The following is a 19,490-nucleotide window of genomic DNA, read 5'->3' as shown; positions in this document are numbered from 1 at the left end:
GTGCAGAGCTTGCTTCAGATCTCCTCCCTCCCCCCTCTCTATTTCTCTCTCAAAAATAAACATTAAATGAATGAAAATAAAGAGTATAAGAAGTGTGTAATGAAAAATACTATATGTCAATAAACTTAAAATTTTACATAGACTGAAAATACTCCTAAAATATTTGTTTGTTATCAAAACTAACATATAAATGGACAGAAATCTGAATAGTTCTATATCTATTAAATTAAATTTGTAATTTAAAATACTTAAAAAATAAACTCAAGTGTCAGCTTCCTTGGTGAAATTCTACTAAACATTTAATGCATAAATAATTCCAACCTTATATAAATTCTCCAGAAAAGAGAAAAAGAGGGAAAACTTCCCAACTAATTTAGGTCAATGTCATTCATAAACACAGATGTAAAAATCCTAAAAAAAATTTTACCAATGAAGTGATATATAACAAAATATATATTATATCAAGACCAAGTGGGGATTATTCCTAGAAGGCAAAGTTGCTTCAACCTTGGAAAATCAATCAGTGTTTTTGATATTAACAAAACATAGGAGAGAAATCATGTGATTATTTCAATAGAGGCAGAAAAACAATTGATAATTTCAACAAATATTCATGATTGAGAACTTTCTTAATCTGAATAAGTGCATCCAAAAAAGCAAGTGGTAGTGGTGGGGGGAGTGGAGGGAAACAGAGCAAGATATCTGCATTCCTCTCTGTTTCAAAAAAAAAAAAAATGGCAGTAACAGTTAATGAAAGACATAAGGGTAAAGCTAATTTCCCACAGAAAAGAAACATCTCAGTAAAACCAGAAATAAGATGGAAACACAGTGCTAAAGTGGACTAAAGTTATCCAGGCTTATTGGATGCCAGCATTGGAAACTTGCCATGATAGCCGGGAGTTCAATTTCTACAGGGAAAGTAAACAACTGGCACCATAGTGAGGGCAGTGACGAAACCTAGGCTCATTTCTAGAAACACAGTGGGCAGGACTCCCTGACCCATAACTGACGGCTAGAGAAAAGTAGCCTCTGTGTGTGGTTGAAATTGATTAGCTGTCTGGGATCACCTAAAACAACGGAAATAACCTGGAGCCTGGTTATTGAGCCAAACTATCATATAATCTGGGAGGGGTTCTGCAAAATTTCACGTGGGATGAGAGCCTAAAGGAAGCTCTATGAGACCTAGGTCTGATCTGAGGATCTTGGGGAGAGAGATTTATTCAGGTAAGCCAAAAACCCCAGAGAGGAACACATAACTCCCACTCAATATGAACTTGCAAACCAAAAGATCCAAGGAGAAAAAAAAATTAATGACATGAAGGAGAGCAAACACACTCAACAGATGACAGAATTCTCCCCTAAAGAAATAGAAATAACAATAGCACTACTTGTATAGCATGTACTACTTTCCACACTTGGTTTTAATATAATACTCACTTTATAGTAACTGAAAAAACTTTAATATAACTATGTCGGATTTTTTATTCTTATGGGCTATTAATGATCCAGGAAATAGCAGACTGATTGCATATGCTTACTTCTCTTTCCTTCCACCCACATCCCCCCAAAATACCCATTAAAAAGAGAGCAATGAGATAAAAGTGGTATCAAACAAAGGCGCATAACCACAAAGACAAACAGACTGTCAGAGATGCATTTGAAACATTTTGTAAGCTGGAGAGAAGATGGAAAGTGATGTTTAACTTAACAGCCTGGAGAAATCTGAAAACTAAGCTGGTATTCGTGGGAAAGTCCAAAAGCAAGAAGCTGTGAGAAGATGAGACACAACACATTTCTAAAAGTGGGGCGTAGATGAAGCTAAAATAGATTCACTGGAAGTCTATATAAACGTGAAATCCTTTTGCACGTCTGAGGTATGAAGGAGATTCATTCTCACGCACCCAACAGAAGATCGAGGGATTACTTAAGGACGCGAGGAAGAGCAAAATGTGGGGGACCGTACTAAGAATGGGGAATAAGTGAGGGTCTATGTATTGTCGGGTGAAACCATCAGACTTCTTCTCTCACTTGGCTCAGAGAAAATACTTCCAGTCAGACTTGTATCTTTTTCCCATGTAGACAAAAGGCTAGAGAAATCTTCACTAGAAACGTTAACTAGCTTGACAGAAAAAATCAAATTCAGAAGGTCTCCCTATGAAACAACCCTTCCAGATCATTCTAAAGTTAGACCTACCACTCAACAAATTCTGTCCACATACACAGGGCTCCCGATCTGCTTTTTGATACATCATACTTAAATGAGTGGTCAAGGAACATAAAATATTCAATGAAAACATCTAAGAGAAAATGAACAAAAAAAGGCATATGGGAGAAAACAGACACAATGCAAGGGACAGAAGAAACCAAAACTAATAGAAAATTAAAACTTCATAATTCATATTCTCAAGAAACAAAAGATATTGTATTCGTGAAATGAAAACAAGATGTTATTTAATAAAGCTACCAGGAACCTACAGAGAGCCAAAAAAGACTTGTGTATATTAAAAATAACTAAATAAAAATGTAACCAATCAGTTGAAAAATAGAAGTAAAGATACCTCTCAAAAAGTAGAAATAAATGCAAAATTGGGTCAGTTCAGAAAGTCCAACATTATACAATGGGAGGTTCATTTAAAAAGCAGAAGATTTCTATTTTTTCGAATAGCTTGTCTGTATGATGAAAACTATAGAAAACTTATGAAGGAAATTGAAGAAGACACAAAGAAATGGAAAAGCATTCCATGCTGATGGATTAGAAGAATATAGTTAAAATGTCATTACTACCCAAAGCAATCTACACATTGAATGCAATCCAAATCAAAATTGCACCAGCATTCTTCTCAAAACTAGAACTATCCTAAAATTTGTATGGAACCACAAAAGACCCCAAATAGCCAAAGTAATATTGAAGAAGAAAACCAAAACGGAAGGCATCACCATCCCAGACTTTAGCCTCTACTACAAAGCTGTCATCATCGAGACAGTATGGTATTGGCACAAAAACAGACACATAGACCAATGGAATAGAAGAAAGAACTCAGATTTGGACCCAAAAGTGTACCACCAACTAATCTTTGACAAAGCGGGAAAGAGTATCCAATGGAAAAAAGACAGCCTTTTTAACAGACGGTGCTGGGAGAACTGGACAGCAACATGCAGAAGAATGAAACTAGATCATTTTCTCACACCATGCACAAAAATACACTCAAAATGGATAAAGGACCTGAACGTGAGACAGGAAACCATGAAAACCCTAGAGGAGAAAGCAGGAAACAACTTCCTTGACCTCCACCGCAGCAATTTCTTACTTGACACATCCCCAAAGGCAAGGGAATCAAGAGCAAAAATGAACTATTGGGACCTCATCAAGATTAAAAGCTTCTGCACAGCAAAGGAAACAATCCATAAAACTACTAGGCAACCGACAGAATGGGAAAAGATAGTTGCAAATGACATATCAGATAAAGGGCTAGTATCCAAAATCTATAAGGAACTCACCTCACCATAGTCCACACCTGAAAAACAAACAATCCAGTGAACAAATGGGCAGAAGATATGAACAGACACGTCTCCAAAGAGGACATCCAGATGGCCAACAGACACATGAAACGATGCTCAGCATCCCTCCTCATCAGGGAAATACAAATCAGAACCACACTGAGATACCACCTCATGCCAGTCAGAGTGGCTAAAATGAACAAATCAGGAGACTCTAGATGCTGGCGAGGATGTGGAGAAAAGGGCACCCTCTCCTACACTGCTGGTGGGAATGTAAGCTGGTGCAACCCCTCTGGAAAACAGTGTGGAGGTTCCTCAAAAAATTCACAATAGAACTCCCCGATGATACAGCAATAGCACTGCTAGGAATTTATCCAAGGGACACAGGAGCGCTGATGCATAGGGGCCCATGTACCCCAATGTTCATAGCAGCACTCTCAACAATAGCCAAAACATGGAAAGAGCCTAAGTGTCCATCAGCGGACGAATGGATCAAGATGTGGTTTATCTATAGGATGGACTACTACATGGCAATGAGAAAGAATGAAATCTGGCCACGTGTAGCAACATGGATGGACCTTGAGGGTGTTAGGCTGAGTGAAATAAGTCAGGCAGAGGACAGATACCATATGTTTGCACATATAGGAGGATTAGGAGGAACTTAACAGAGGACCGTGGGGGAGAAGAAGGGGGTAAATAGTTGGGGAGAGGGAGGGAGGCAAACCATGAGAGACTCTTGAATGCTGAGAACTGAGGGCAGATGGGGGTGGGGAAGAAGGGGAAGGGGGTGATGGGCAAGGAGGAGGGCACTTGTGGGGATGAGCACTGAGTGTTATATAGAAGCCAACTTGACAATAAACCATTTAAAAAAATAAAAATAAAAAGCAGAAGAAAAGAATAACTCAAGAAAATTTCCCAAAATGGAAAGAAGTATTGGGGTTGTAAGCCCCTCTCAATTTCCCAGCGCAAAGGATAACAATGAGCTACACCAAAGCATATGACAATGTTCCATTGACTTCCAGAGGAAATAAAACAGGTCTGTACAGAAGATGAGGGATCTAAGTAGCAAAGTAGTTCTCAACAGCAGCACTGGACGTTAGAATTCAGTGAATGGAGCAACGCTTCAAAAAAATGTGGGAGGGGGCACCTGGATGGCTCAGTCAGTTGAGCATCCAACTCTGGATTTTAGCTCAGGTCATGATCTCAGGGTCCTGGAATCCAGCCTCGAGTCAGGCTCAGTGCTGGGCATGGAAACTGCTTGGGCTTCTCTCTCTCTCTCTCTCTCTCTCTGCCCCTCCCCTACTTGTTCACACACATGTGCTCGCTCTCTCTCTGTCTCAAAAAAAATTTTTTGAGAGAAAATGATATGCAACTTTGAAATCTATACTCAGCCAAAATATTAAAGTGTCGGGGCACCTGGGTGGCTCAGTCGGTTAAGCGTCTGACTTCGGCTCAGGTCATGATCTCACAGTCTGTGGGTTCGAGCCCCGTGTCGGGATCTGTGCTGACAGCTCAGAGTCTGGAGCCTGCTTCAGATTCTGTGTCTCCCTCTCTCTCTGTCCCTCCCCCGCTTGCTCTCTGTCTCTGTCTCTCAAAATAAAATAAAGGCATAAATATTTTAAAAAATAAGGTGTAATAAAACATTTCCAGATATCCAAGAGCAAAAAATTTAACCCTAGATTTCTTGGGAATCTCCTGGACTTATGTGCTCCAACAAAAAATAGTGAACAGCCTAAGAAAGAGGGAAGCATGGAATATGAAATGTGGAAAACAAAGAATCCACTGTAAGAGAGATGCAAGGAATCCTCAAGATGCAAGTGAAAGAAGACAAAAGCTGTTCAGGAAGGAGCAACCAGTCCAATTTGGAGCAGGAAGAGGAAGTGCTACGAGAGGGATATCCCCAAGAAAATCATGAAATAGAATATGTGATGTATTTGGATGTACTGAGAGGACAGTTAAGCCTTGTAGGATATTTTGAGAATAAATTAATGATGGGATCATAGGAACTAAGGAAACAAACAAACAAACAAACAAACAAAAACAACACTAAGGCAATTATGAACTCCAGAGAAAACAAAAATGAAAATGCAACCATAGTAAAGTATTAAATGCTTCATGCTCCCCTTTTCTTTAGAACAGCTTAACTGACATATAGTTTATATAACTTAAATTTTACTTTTTTATAAAATAGCAAAGTTTCTTTTAAGAAACAGATCCTGCCTACTCCTGGGCCGTTTTAGAGACTAAAAGCCTCACTGTGGTGGAACATCTGACCATGATCCAACAGATAAGCATGTGGCTTGAGCTGCTTATCATGAAGTAGACATTACCTGATCTACAAAATCATAAAGTTCGATGTGACCAACAATAGACTCCAATGAGTAGGTATATGGTGCTAGGGCAATACTGGATAGATCACTGTGAAATGTCTAGTGATGGTAATGGCCACAAGTACCCAACAGCAATACCTAACAACAGACACAACCTCTGATAGGATCTAAGCTGTGTTTTCCTTCAGTCTAACTTCTGTTAATTCTCACCACTTCTATGAACTTCATTCTCCAGTCTTTCTGTTATTCTTGTTGACCACTTAACATCTCTCCAGTAATACTGTTTTCAGCTTAAGTCAGCCAGAATTAATTTATACTGCTTGCTTAGAAGAGCCTTCATTAATAAAGAAGTTTTAGATTTTTAAAAAATTTTACAAATGTGCAAAAAAAACAATAAATATATATATTCAATTAGCATTTACACTTGAATTTTTAACATACACATCATTATGAATGTTAAGAACAAAGTCTAGAGTTATTTGGTATCTCCATCTTTTTCTTGATCAAGATTACAAGACTTCCCAGCAATCTTGAACTTTTTTCTTACTTTTTATATAGAATTCTGTTTTCCTCAACTTTTCCATATTTCTTATTATATTTCATGTGGGTATTAACTGAGTTTATTATTTTTTTAATTCTATTTTCTCCTCTGCTATCTTCCATTTTAAAAAAAAAATTATTTCTGAGAGAGAGAGAGAGAGAGAGACAACATGAGCAGGGGAGGGTCAGAGAGAGAGGGAGACAGAATCAGAAGCAGGCTCCAGGCTCTGAGCCATCTGTCAGCACAGAGACCGATGCGGAGCTCCAACCCACGAACCGTGAGATCATGACCTGAGCTGAAGTCTGATGCCTACCCGACTGAGCCACCCAGGTGCCCCTGCTATCTTCCATTTTTAGAGTTACCCTTGGAATTTTAAAGGATCCATTTAATTTAACAAGTCTAGAGTTAATCAAAATCATTTTCATTTCACAAATAATCCAAGGGGCCTAAAGATTCTAATCATCACCTCCTCCTAAATTTTATCAGGCTTTGTTGTCTAATATATATTTCTTTTTTCAAACCCATAAATCAGATATTATTGATTAGCATTGTCAGGAACTTTCTTTTAGATTAACTGTCTTTACAATGTGCTTTGCTCTTCATTCGCTCCTGTATTCTTGTATCTTTCTTCCAGGATCAGTTTCCTGCTTAAAGAATATGCTCTTTTAAAATTCTCTTTAGTGAGAGTTTGCTGATATTAAAGTCTGGTTTTGTTCACCTAGAATGTCGAACATAATCGTAGTTAACACTTATTGATCATTTACTATGTGCCAACCTCTTTTGTAAGTAATTTGCATATGTTAACTCATTTGATCTCCACATAACCTATAAGGCTTTAGTTTGCTGAGCCATGGTACATACAGAGAAACGAACGCAACCTGAAAATATGGTTTCACAAAGTATTCAATGCTAGGTTAAGAGTTACTTTCTTTGAATGATTTGAAGATAATATTCCATTATTTCCAATGAGAAGAAAACTGTTAATTTTTGTTGCTATTGTTTCTCTTTCAGATCTTTTCCCTTTGGTTGCTTTTGAGATATTTTCTTTGTCTTTGGAATTCTCTATCATGTGTCTATTTATTTCTTATTTTTCCTGCTTGGGATTTGCTGCGGCTCTAGATTCTAGGATTTATCTTTTTCATTAATTCTGAAATATTATCAGACATTTCTTTGAATATTACTTGTTTTTTTCTTCAGCTCCATTTAGATATATTTTATAACCTCTCAATACTCCTTCTGAATCTCTTACCTCTAGTGTGTGTTTTACATACCTAATTTGCTCTCTGTGCTTTATTCTGGGTGATTTCTTCAGATATTTCTTCCAGTTCACCTGTTTACCCCAGTCTATAACTTTTAAATGTCAATGATTATGTTTTTAACATCCAGATATTCTGTTAGGTTTAACCAGATGAAATGGCCAAATCTGTACCATTTTTGATTGATAAAATTGGAAATTTCATACAGTTCAACCTAATATTTGTTGTTGTTTTTAAAAAATCTTCCATCCATGTATTTTTGATAGTTTGTTATCCCTACCTTACGTTTTCAATTTCCTGTTTTATATCTTTAAATATTTAAGCAAATCTACTTTATATTTGTACCTGATAAATTCAGTATCTGAGGCTCTGTATATGTGATTTGTTTTTTTCTCCCCCACTGATTCTTATACACAGTTTCTTCATGAGTTTTTTTTTTTTTTTTTTTGGTTTATTTTTGTTGTTAGGAGTTCATTAATTAGGTCTTTGTGGGAATTTTAAGTTCACAGGAGAAGACGCATTCCTCCACAAATGGTATGCATTAACTCTGTCAAGAGTAATGTGAATTTTCAGGATCACACAGTGAGAGTGAATATGAACCTCACTCCTACATAAAGGATTACTTGTGGTTTTAAATTCTCAGGGAAGTCTTTTTTAACCCACTTTATTGAAGTATGACTGACATGTAAACAGTTGTACATATTAAATGTATACAACTGAATGAGTTTGGGAATAAGTATACACCTGTGGAACCGTTACCACCATCAAGGCCAAAGACCTATCCATTCTCTCCAAAGTTTCCTTCCAGTCTTATTCTTCTTATCATCATCATTACCATTATTACTATCCTGGGTGTGGAAAGAACACTTAACATAAGATCTACTCCCTTGCCAAATGTGAAGTATACAATATTGTTAGCTATAAGCACTATGCTGTACAGGAGATCTCCAGAACCTATTCATCTTGCATACCTGCTACTTTGCACCCTTTGACCATTACCTCCCACTTCCCCTCCTCCTAGCCCCTAAGAGCCATCATTCTACTCTCTGCTTCTGTAGGTGTGACTATTTTAGATTCTGCATATAAGTGAGATCAAGCAGTATTTGTCTATATCTGTCTTCTTTCACTTAGCATAATACAGGAAGTGCTTTTTAATTTTTTCTTAGTATAGGGGAGGGGCAGAGGGAGAGAGAGAATCCAAAACAGGCTCCACACTGTCAGCTCAGAGCCTCATGTGGGCTTCAATCTCATGAACCATGAGATCATGACCTGAGCCAAACCAAGAGTCGGATGCTTAATCAACTGAGCCATGCAGGTTCCCTCATGCTCTAGTTTTTGGGTTATTTGTTTGCTTTTGGGGGCTTATCTTACTTTCTTACAGGCTTAGTTTTAGATTAGAGTTACTTTTTTGCATAATTACTGAGTATTTAGAGTCTTTTAGCAGAAGGGCTTTCAGTATATGTCGCCCATCAATTGGCTATAAAAAGACATTCATATTCACATACTTGAAACAATATTTTAGCCAGCTTGGCTCTAGGCCGATCATGATTCTCCAGCAGCAGTCTAAAGATACTATTCTTTTGTTTTTTGGGAACTCCAGTTGCTAATAAGTTGTTTGATGTCTTTTATGTCTTATAGTTCTTAGGATTTTCTTATCACCATGATTTTCTGCAGCTTTGCTATTATATATCTAAGTGAGAATTTATTTTCACTTGTTTTTCTTGATAAGTAGATATTTTTTTCTTAAAGTTTAGTAAACAGTGTATTGAATATCTTGCTTCTCTGCCATTACCTCCAGACTTCTTAACTTTTTCCTCTTTCCCCCAAATCTTCAAGTTTCTGTGCTTTCATTCATTTGCTCTTCAACATTACTTTCAAGTCACCACTTCTTTCTTCAATTGCCTATAGTCTACGTAATTTTCACTGGCTTTTAAATTTTCTAAGTTATTGGGGCACCTGGGTGGCTCAGTCAGTTAAGTGTTCTGACTCTTGATTTCAGCTCAGGTCATGATCTCACAGTTTGTGAAATTGAGCCCCATGTGGGGGTCTGTGCTGACTGCATGGAGCCTGCTTGGGATTCTCTCTCTCCCTCTCTCTGCCTCTCTGCTGCTCATGCTCTCTTTCTCAAAATAAATAAGAAAGCTTAAAAAAATTCTAAGTTGTCTAATTGGTTTTTCTTTAATGTTTATTTATTTTTGAGAGAGAGAGAGAGAGACAGAGAGAGAGAGAGCGCAAAGGAGGGGAGGGGCAGAGAGAGAGAGAGAGAGAGAGACAGAATCTGAAGCAGGCTCCAGGCTCTGAGATGTCAGCATAGATAAATGTGGAGCTCTAACTCACTTACTGAGAGATTATGACCCTAGCCAAAGTTAGCCGCTTAACCAACTGAGCCAGCCAGACACCCCTCTAATTGGTTCTTTATAAAACTCACCTATTCTTACTACATTTCTGCCTATGTCTATTTCAAATTTCCTGTTCGTCACATGGATGTTACTTACTAATTTATATCACCAAAGATCTCAGTAATACATAAAGTCTTTTTCAGGTTGTTCTGGTATTCTGATTTCATCTGGAGTGAATTCACCTTTCAACCGCTGACTGTTGACTATCTTCATCAGCATTAAGTTTCTTCATGTGCTTTGGAATTGCCTTTTGCAGCTTCAGTATGGAGGAAGGTTTCTCTTCCCTCATCTCCCTTTATCCTTCTGACTCCTAACCCTCTCTGTCTACAGTTTTGTTTGCCTCCACGTAGCCCTCCAGGATCTCCCGGCTAGAACCAAGCCTTGTGTGGGCAACATGGCCACAAGCACTGTAAGGACACTGAAGATCCAATCGCTGAGCTAGCACGTGATCGGGGGGCGGGTATCCTTGCGTCTCTCCGTCTCCCCAAGCATGGAGCCTCTATACGCCACGGCTTCCGGTTGTCATCGGCAGCACCTTATTCCTGCTTCCATTTGCAAAGACATGGTGAATGTGGCTCCTTTTTCATCAGTCAGAAGGAAGGTATTCAGCCCCTCCTCTCCATAGGAACTGAATTCTCATGTACTCCAACGGCTTTGGGGCCTCAAGCCCTTAAGAGCCACAGGTCTGTTTCCACTCATCACTTCACACTTCCATCCCTTTCCTGGGATAGCTCTTTTCATGACTTTGCCCTGGGTGTGTTGCTTTAATTTCCCTGTTCTTATACAGCATCTATCATCAATCTGTATTTGGAACAGAATGTAAAATTAAAACACCGTCTTAATTGGAAACCTGTCAATTAGATACAAATTTCCAGTAGCTTTCGAGGTGAGGAAAATCACCAACAGTAGATACATACATCATATTTTGATGATAATTCAGCCACATGGGTGAGTAATTAAAAGAACACTGTTTTGCTATCAGTTCAGCTTAGAAATATAACTCATTTGGAGTGACTTCGGATTTTCATCTTTCAAGAAAATATGTAACTAGAATAATCCATTCGAGGCACAAGGCACTGGAAATGAAAGCTCTGTTATTCAAGAAATGGGTAACAGTTTCTTCTTCACAGACAATGGGTTAAGTACAGAATCTTTTCATGGTCAAGAACTGGGTGACAAGTAGGGAGAGGAACACGTCGCTCTTGCCTCTTGCTTTCCGACTTCCCTCCCTAGCAGCGCTGACTGCTGTCAGAGAAGAAAGCCTTCCTCAGATGAGTGGGACCATTATGTAACCTTGCATGTTTCTACAAGCTGCTGGCTCACTCCTGGAAAAAGCAAACTGCATAAATAGCAGACACTCGGCAGTTATAGCACAGGCCGGGGGGAGCAACCTCCCAAGAGCAAATAAACACACAACACCCCACCTTAGAGAGTCCAGCCTGATACATCAAATGCATTTGCCTTTGGGTAAATAAAGATCCACGGACCGTCCAACCCAATCTCAGTGGTACGTTCCACCCTGGGGTGATATTTTACTGCTATTGCCCTTGGAGTCAGTAAATATTTGTGTGGAAAATATTATGCAATGCTCTGTTCCTGTTATTCCTACACCACTGGTTTCTAGAACCTAAAACATTTTTGTAAACTTACCTTTACTTTGGCACCAACCCTTTGTCTCTGCTGGGCTTTTTCCAATATAACTCTCAACGTTCGAAAAGTTTATTAAATTTGCAATTTTGAAATGAGGAAGAGCGTTTCCCTTCACATAAAAACAGACTCTTAATTTTGCAAAGAGGCCAAGACATATCGTGTGCTTTATTATTCCCAGCTTGGAAGCTGCGTGGGCAAGACGCTGCTGGAGAAGGTAACGTGCCATCATTCTTGCTGAGGAGCAGCAACGAGGGGACAGAGGTGCTGCCACACACACGCCACACCGGCATGCTTCCCTCGGCTGCCGTAAGAAACAAGGTCCGGACTTGTTCCTAAATCCTGCTTTGGCTTGGCGAGCAAAGAAAGCGCAGTACTCCAGACTGAGCTCAACCCTGTTGTGGCCTCCCGGGCCGGTCAAATCAACCCCACCGTGACCTCCCGGGCTGGTCAAGGGAAGGCTGTTGTTCTTAAAACTAAAATGAGCCCTGAGCATTTCCAACTACTCATGAGTAGACCCGAGGGTCCCTGAAGAAAGACGAGGCGTAGTTGTGAAGATGACAGTGGAAAAGACAACTTGAAAGCACTGTTGAAAGCCTTTCAACAGTGAAAGGCTGGCATTGAAAGGACCTTGGTGGGCAGCACCTTCCATCACCACTCAGATGGAGAAGCCAGGCCCAAAGGGCTAGGCACCTTCTGAACTTGCCGGAGGGGCTTGAGCTGGGGGACTACCCCACGCCCCTGATCGACCCCCAGTCCTCTCTCCACTACTAAGAGTTCCCCTCTAACAAGGGTCTCAGGTGAGGGTCCTATTTCACATTCTGTTGGACTTCATTATACCGGTGAGGAGTGATCACTTTCCTGGGAGAGAATAAACTTATTTCATGGTAGAAAAGGGCTCCAGACAGTGGGCGTGGTATGTGCAAAAGTCCGAAGGCATGAATAAACGTGAGTGTGGGTCATGGTGAAAATTTACTGTGGCTGCTGAGAAAGTTCCTCTGTGCGCATGCACGTTTGTGTGCGTGCACACACGTACATGTGTATGCGTGTGCATGTGTGTGCACGCACATGCAATGAGGGTGGTCAGGAGATGGGGTTCAAACCTAAAACCATAGTCACGAAAGACTTTAGAGCCTGTTACAGATTGAATTGTTTCCCCCTAAAAGTTGCTGAAGCTTTGAGTCCTACTACCTGGAAATGTGACCTCACTGGGAAATAGGGTATTTGCCAATGATCAACTTAGATGACGTCATTAGAATGGGCCCCGATCCAATAGGAGTGTTGTCCTAATTAAAAGAGGACATTTGTCAGAGACAAACAGAAGGACGACAATATGGAAAATCGGGGAGAACGAGGAACACCAGGGACGCCGGTGGCTCTCAAGCTGGGAGAGCCCTGGACCAGGTTGTCCCTCCCAGCCTCAGAAGGGGTCACCCCTGCCAGCCTTGATCTCAGACTCCCCGGCCTCCAGAACTGAGACAATAAACCTCTGCTGAGTAAGCCCCCTAGTCTGAGGCAGCCCCGGGATACTCCTGCATTTGCCAAAGTAAAGAATGTGGATTTTAATCCCCAGGTAAGGAGAGTTGCTGAAGGGTCTTACATGGGAGCTTCACACGGTCACCAGTTTAGAAAGATCTTTCAAGGTCATACATGTGCATGTGGATCAGAGCAGAAAACACAAGAGGTGGGAGTTTAAGTAGAAACTACTGGAGCAATTCATGCAAAATACGTGTGAATTAGGGCAGGGGCAGTTAAGAACAGAAGGGACAAGTTTGTGAGATGGTATGAGATAAATCATCACGAATCATGTCCATGTCACCAGAGGAGAAATGAAACCAGAAAAGGCCACTTAATATGAGGCTGCTTTAAGAAGGAACTCCAATTTTATGATAAATAGAATAAACAGTGGGGGAATGTTTGATTTGGATTTAGTCTTTAAAAGTCACACTAAAACGTATGGAATCGAGTCGTTTACCTGACACTGAACCCTAATGTAGGTGGCGATTGAAACTGGGTGGGCTCATTTGTAGAATGAAGAGAGAATGAATTGTTTTGTATTTTCACTTCTTTTCCTAAAAAATTATACGATGACCCACGAGGGCTGTCCTCACTTTCAGAGTGAGATCGGGAACAGGGTTGATTTTACAACTGGTTTATACAGCAGCGTCCTCAGCCCCCTAGCACATGTTCTGTGCAAATCCCTCCTGTTTCCATTTTCTGTTTAACTGTCCACCTGTCCACTTGTGCCCACGTCCTCATTTGCCAACGGCTGGGCCTGGGAAGAAAAGACACAACTGGGCGAAGGCTGACTTCATGTTGCTGTGGAATGAGATTTGAAACTAGAAACAGAGCACACTCCCGATTTTGGGGGGGTCATATTTTCCTCTTTTAACTCTTCTTTGTTTATGATGATGGAACTGTGTGCTTAGCCAAATTGCACTCACCGTTTAGTAAATTCCAAACCATTTTGTTTATAGTCCTCTTTCCAGAAAGAGAGCTGGTGTAGAGAAAGGGGAGGTCGCGCATGATTCCAACCCCTCATGGGAAAACATGTGGGGAGAGTAAACTACGCTCCCTCCCTCGCTGTCTACCCTTGTCTCCTACCCTGGGTCAGACAGGTAGCCGTCTGCTTCCAGTGAGAGAGCCTCAGGAGATGGACATGTCAGGGATGGAAAAGAGAAATCCTGGCTTTTCCAAGACTGTCTGAGTCAGTGGCTCCAACAATTGAGAACCCTAGATGAGTGATTTGGATTGAGAGTTTATACAAATAACGTAAGTGCTATTTCTCTGACTATAAAGGGGCACACCAAGTAGACATACACTCAGAACATCAGCACGTGCTCAAGGCTCTCGGAAAGCTCTGGACACACTTCACAAGGTGGGCGCCCTGAGCAGGAGTTAGAGCAGACCTTCCTAAAACCCCTCCTGTATGTCTCTTCTGCAATCTTGGATTGTTCTGGAATGCAGGAAACCCAGTGGCGGGGGCAGGGGAGGGGGTGTACAGGGAAGCAGATTTCCCTGTGTTGTTTCTGGGCCTAGGTCCTAACTGCTTCACAGCAAGATAGCTCGAACACAAGTCAGGAAGGGCCTGGTATTTCCTCAGCCTACAACAGAAGTCAGAAATATGGTAATGGGGGTAGAACACTGTGCCTGGCTCCTTGCAGGGGTGTTCTCCCCAAAGATGAAGCGCACACTGGGGCAGGCCTCTGCCTGAGACCGTGCCAGCTGGAGAAGCAGACTTGGAAGGAAAGGGCCCATCTGCAGGATGGGGAGGGCTGGGTTCCTAGGGTGGACTGGCTTATCCCACCCCCACCCCCCGTCACCCTCCGACCATCAAGGCAACATCCTAGCCAACACATTCCATGGATCAAAATGAGAAGGGTCAAGAGAATTCCAGAATCAGACTTATTTCCTGAATAAACATAAAATACCCTGTCCTTAGCCCAGCCAGTATGGACAATGACCTTCATAGTTACCTAGAAACCTAGTCGTAGCAAACTTGACTTCAGGGGTAAAGGTGCTTTGTCAGATGGATGACGTGTCGCCAGGAGGTGGTTCAAAGAATCTGGCAAAGAGGGAGGGAGCTGACTAGGAATAAGATATTATTCTTATTCCTATTTTGTTGTCTAAAATATAGATATTTTGGGCAACTGATTCTTAGCGTGGAAGCAGGACCGACACAACAAAGGGATAGGAGAGAAGAAAGAAATTGGGGGTTGGATTCTGGAAGCTCTTATGTGAGAAACCAATGACGCTAAGTCAAAATGTTCTGTGGCCAGTGACACGTGGGGACAGGGCAACAGGAGGGAAATCTACCCTCCCTTCCAAAAAAAACTCGCCAGAATCCTCTAAGGACTTAAGCAAGGAAGAAGATTCGCTTTTAGGGTCAACCCTCCAGACCACGGACACAAAAAATAAGACAACCTCACATATTCTCTGGGGCCTGTGAGATTACGTCCCACAATCTGAGCTCTAAGGCAAGTCAGCGGGAAGGATACTAACCAACACGGTGTCAATTCTAGGTAACAAGTAGGAGATCACTCAGTCCTTCAACAAATACAGAGTGTGCACCCACCGTGTCCCGGGTGCTGACTCTACCTCTGATCCTGTGCTCTTTGACGCGGCCTCGGGCAAAGATGTACCTCGAGGAGACAGTGAGGAAAAACAGCACAAAACCGTGGACCCCGTGGCTTTGCCAGCATCAGGCAGCTGATGTTCACTCCCAAGAGCCGGGCTGACGGGGTCTCCTGCTCAACACAGCGGCATCTGCGCACGTACCTGGGTGGGCAGGGCTCCGTGTTGCAAGCCTGGCTCATCGCTGGAGGGCGGTGGACCGTATCACACAAGGTGTCACTCACTGTCTGCTGGGTCTGGGTGTGTAAGCACACGGCTATGGCTTCCTGATGACCTGGACGGTGGGAAGAGAAAAAACAATGCAAATGATTTAGAATAACTTACTGTGGGGGGATATAGGGTCCTGGGACTTTTTAAGCCACTGCCTTTTGAGTATATTGCTTGGCTACAGGCTGCATTTCAGGGTGCATGTGGGAGCAAACAACTTTGCATTTTTCAAGGTCTTCCAGTCTCTAATATTCTCTCAGTCACCTTTTATTTTTATTTTTTTTTAATATTTTTATTTATTTCTAGAGAGAGAGAGAGACAGCGTGAGCAGGGGAGGGTCAGAGAGAGAGGGAGTCACAGACTCTGAAACAGGCTCCAGGCTCTGAGCTGGCAGTCAGCACAGAGCCCGACGCGGGGCTCGAACCCACGAACCGCGAGATCATGACCTAAGTGAAAGTCAGACGCTTAACTGACTAAGCCACCCAGGCGCCCCTCTCAGTCACCTTTTAAACATGGCATCACTACCCTCTCCACCCAAATATACTCACCTCGAAACATGAAGGAGCGTCCCGATTCCCCATCTACTGGCAGACTTGCCTGCAATCCAAATCCAAGTCCCCTCAACTGAACCATCAAAGCGTTCCTCCAAACTGTATGATAGTTCCCCGAGAGGGATTCTCACATCAGCAGCTAACGTGTAACAGTTTCTCTATGTCACTGCATATGTGCTAACTTGGATGTACAGCCCTTATTCCAATTTTCATTCTGGTCCGAGCTCCTGTTCACTACTCTTGTGAGTAGTAATATCTCCATGGCTGGCGGAGACAGCAGCAATACCTCCCACTGGGAAAGTGCTCGGGGTGTACAAACTGCTTTCAAATGCACCATTTGGGTCCAGGGGAATGTTGGGAGGTCCAAAGAATGGTATCATCATCTCCATTTCATTAATTTCATAATAAGGAAACTGAGGTGGAAACAGAAATTAACACAACAACAAGGAAAAAGGTAGACTCAAAACTAAAAATTAGAGGGGCGTCTGGGTAGCTTAGTTGGTTGACTGTCTGACTTCAACTCAGGTCATGATCTCACGGTTTGTGGGTTTGAGCCCCGCGTGAGGCTCTGTGCTGACAGCTTGGAGCCTGGAGCCTGCTTTGGATTCTGTGTCTCCATCTCTCTCTGCCATTACCTGCTCATGCTCTGTCTCTCAAAAGTAAATAAATATGAAAAAAAAATAGATTTCCTATCTCCTATGTGTGTGCTCTTTTTTTGCACTCCGGAGATTCCAAAATGCAACACGGTCACTGGCTTCGCAAAGCAGAGACTGTGCAAATAGGAACTTCCAGAGGCGTGTTTTTCCTTTGAGGCCAGCCAGCTCTGTCTGACCCCAAAGCCCACGTCCCAACCACTATTCTTTGTCTGTTGACACAAAAAGAATCCTTGGAAAATCAGAACTGAACGAAATATAAATCAAACTTTTGATGAAAAAAAATCAAATAAAAATTGCCCCAGCAACTGACTATACTATTTGAAATATGCAAATGTATTCAGTTTCATGCAAGAATGTGAGTTCCATTATGTTCGAAGACTGTGGTTCTCTTTCCAAATGCCATGTCTCAATTCATCCGTTTTACAATATTTTACAGAATGCAGAATAGGCCAGAAGTATATATAAAATATACATTGGTGAGGCACACACATTTCTGCTACATTTTCTCCTTTCTATGGTTGTAATCTTATGGTCCCGGCCACAGCAAGATGCAGTCTTAAACCTCCAAATATCTCCATGAACTACTTTTTAATAAATACTGGCTAACTTGGGATAAGAAGGGGACACAGCTACAAGTGAGTAACTAACTGGTTCCCATATGCAAACATCAAGCTTCCTTAAGGAGTGACTTCACGGGGCCACAGATGCTCACTTCCTAGCAGGTTGCATTGCTCTGTAATCAGAAGAGTCCAGGTATGGTTCACATATATTTTAATCTGCAATCGAAATTCTGTAGAAAATGTACACAGAGACGATTGTGGAATGTTTTCTGGGGGCGTAGTGGGTGGGTCTTAAAGTATCAAAGTCAACTCATTATGACCATGTGTGAGGTGCATGAAAAATTTCTCTGTCTTAAAGCAGGCACAGTCAAAAGAATTAAAAAAAATATTAATAGATGCTTTAAGACACTCATTGCGGTAAAATGTGTTTTCCAAAGACGGCCACAAGACTATCTTCTACCCACATACTTGACCTACAGGATGACATTAACGCTTTTCCTTAAAGAGGCTTGATAAAACCTTTCCCCTCAAAAGTAGAAGTAAAAACATATATATATGAGTTTACTCCACCTTTTATTGAGCAGAATTGGAGTAACAGTCGTGACGCATTTAGAAGCTATAAAATGAAATGTTAAAATTATGGTGTAATTTTCAATAATAAATTCCTTCTGAAGCATGAGGCAACATCCTTCAATTCACATTTGGCTTCTACAATGCCATCATGAGAGGGTCTTTTTGGAGCAGAAATAATATGCAAAGCCTTCGTCAAGAAATAAATTAATGATTAGAGGGGGGAAAGGACTCTAAAAAGGGAAGCAGAACCACACATTTCTTTCTGTTGGTTTAAGGTCAGAGTGAGTCGGGTTTCTTGCTCACAAATCTTGACTAATTCAACATGCCAAATAATATAACTCTGTCTCTCTCTGTCTCTCAGAAATACCTACAGCAATGAAAAAAAAATCTAGTCAGAACCTTTAACTTACTATCCTGTATTTGATACATCAAGTTGTAAAATAAATATGAAAAAATGAATAAGAAAAGTATGTTGATTTAATAACCACCAGCCCTGAGCCCTAGAAATGGATGTAATATGCTCTCCTGAAGCACCAATGGGACATTAACAAAAACTGATCCCACGTTAGTCTGTAAAGTAAACGGCAGTAAGTTCCAAAAGCCAGAAGCAGGTGACATTCTCTGACCACAACAGAGTCCAGCTGTAAATGAATATTAGCTAATTAACCCCTCAAATCCAACTATTAGAATTTTCCAAATGTCATTCCACATAAAACTACTAGGTCAGAAGATGGAATGGATTACACACAATCTTTGACCAGAAAAAAGAGAGGAGAGAGGCTTAAAGCAAGCTGAGACCAGATGAAAAGCTTTCTTTTTTTAAATGTTTATTTATTTATTTTGAGAGTATGGGAGGGAGGGAGGGAGGTGGGAAGGAGGGAGGGGGGAGGGAGGGAGGGAGGGAGAGAATGCCAAGCCTAAAACAGGGCTCGATCCCACGAACCATGAGATCACGACCTGAGCAAAACTCAAGAGTCAGGTGCTTAACCAACTGAGCCACCCAGGTACCCCCAGATGAACCACTCTTAGTAATAATTTCAGTATTGTCATGAAATGGATGACTTTTATCCCTGAGAAAACCTAAACTGAGGAATTTACTTAACAATTAAAATCTTGAATATGACAATAAGCAGGGGTG

The 19,490-nt window shown here is 41.3% G+C and overlaps 1 protein-coding gene across 1 annotated transcript in view; it reads right to left on the bottom strand.

The window, feature by feature from the left end:
* ADAMTSL3 (ADAMTS like 3) overlaps positions 1-19,490 on the bottom strand; it is a 293,055-nt gene that overhangs the window by 80,203 nt on the left and 193,362 nt on the right. The window contains exon 16 of the mRNA XM_039216731.1: positions 15,950-16,079. Within this exon, the coding sequence (XP_039072662.1) occupies positions 15,950-16,079 (130 nt within the window). The remainder of the gene's footprint in view (positions 1-15,949; positions 16,080-19,490) is intronic.

Source organism: Hyaena hyaena, unplaced genomic scaffold, assembly GCF_003009895.1.
Source record: "Hyaena hyaena isolate Hyena2069 unplaced genomic scaffold, ASM300989v1 scaffold_13, whole genome shotgun sequence".
Taxonomy (NCBI): Eukaryota; Metazoa; Chordata; class Mammalia; order Carnivora; family Hyaenidae; genus Hyaena; species Hyaena hyaena.
Note: the sequence above shows the minus strand (reverse complement) of the source record. Positions and strands in the feature narration are given on the sequence as shown.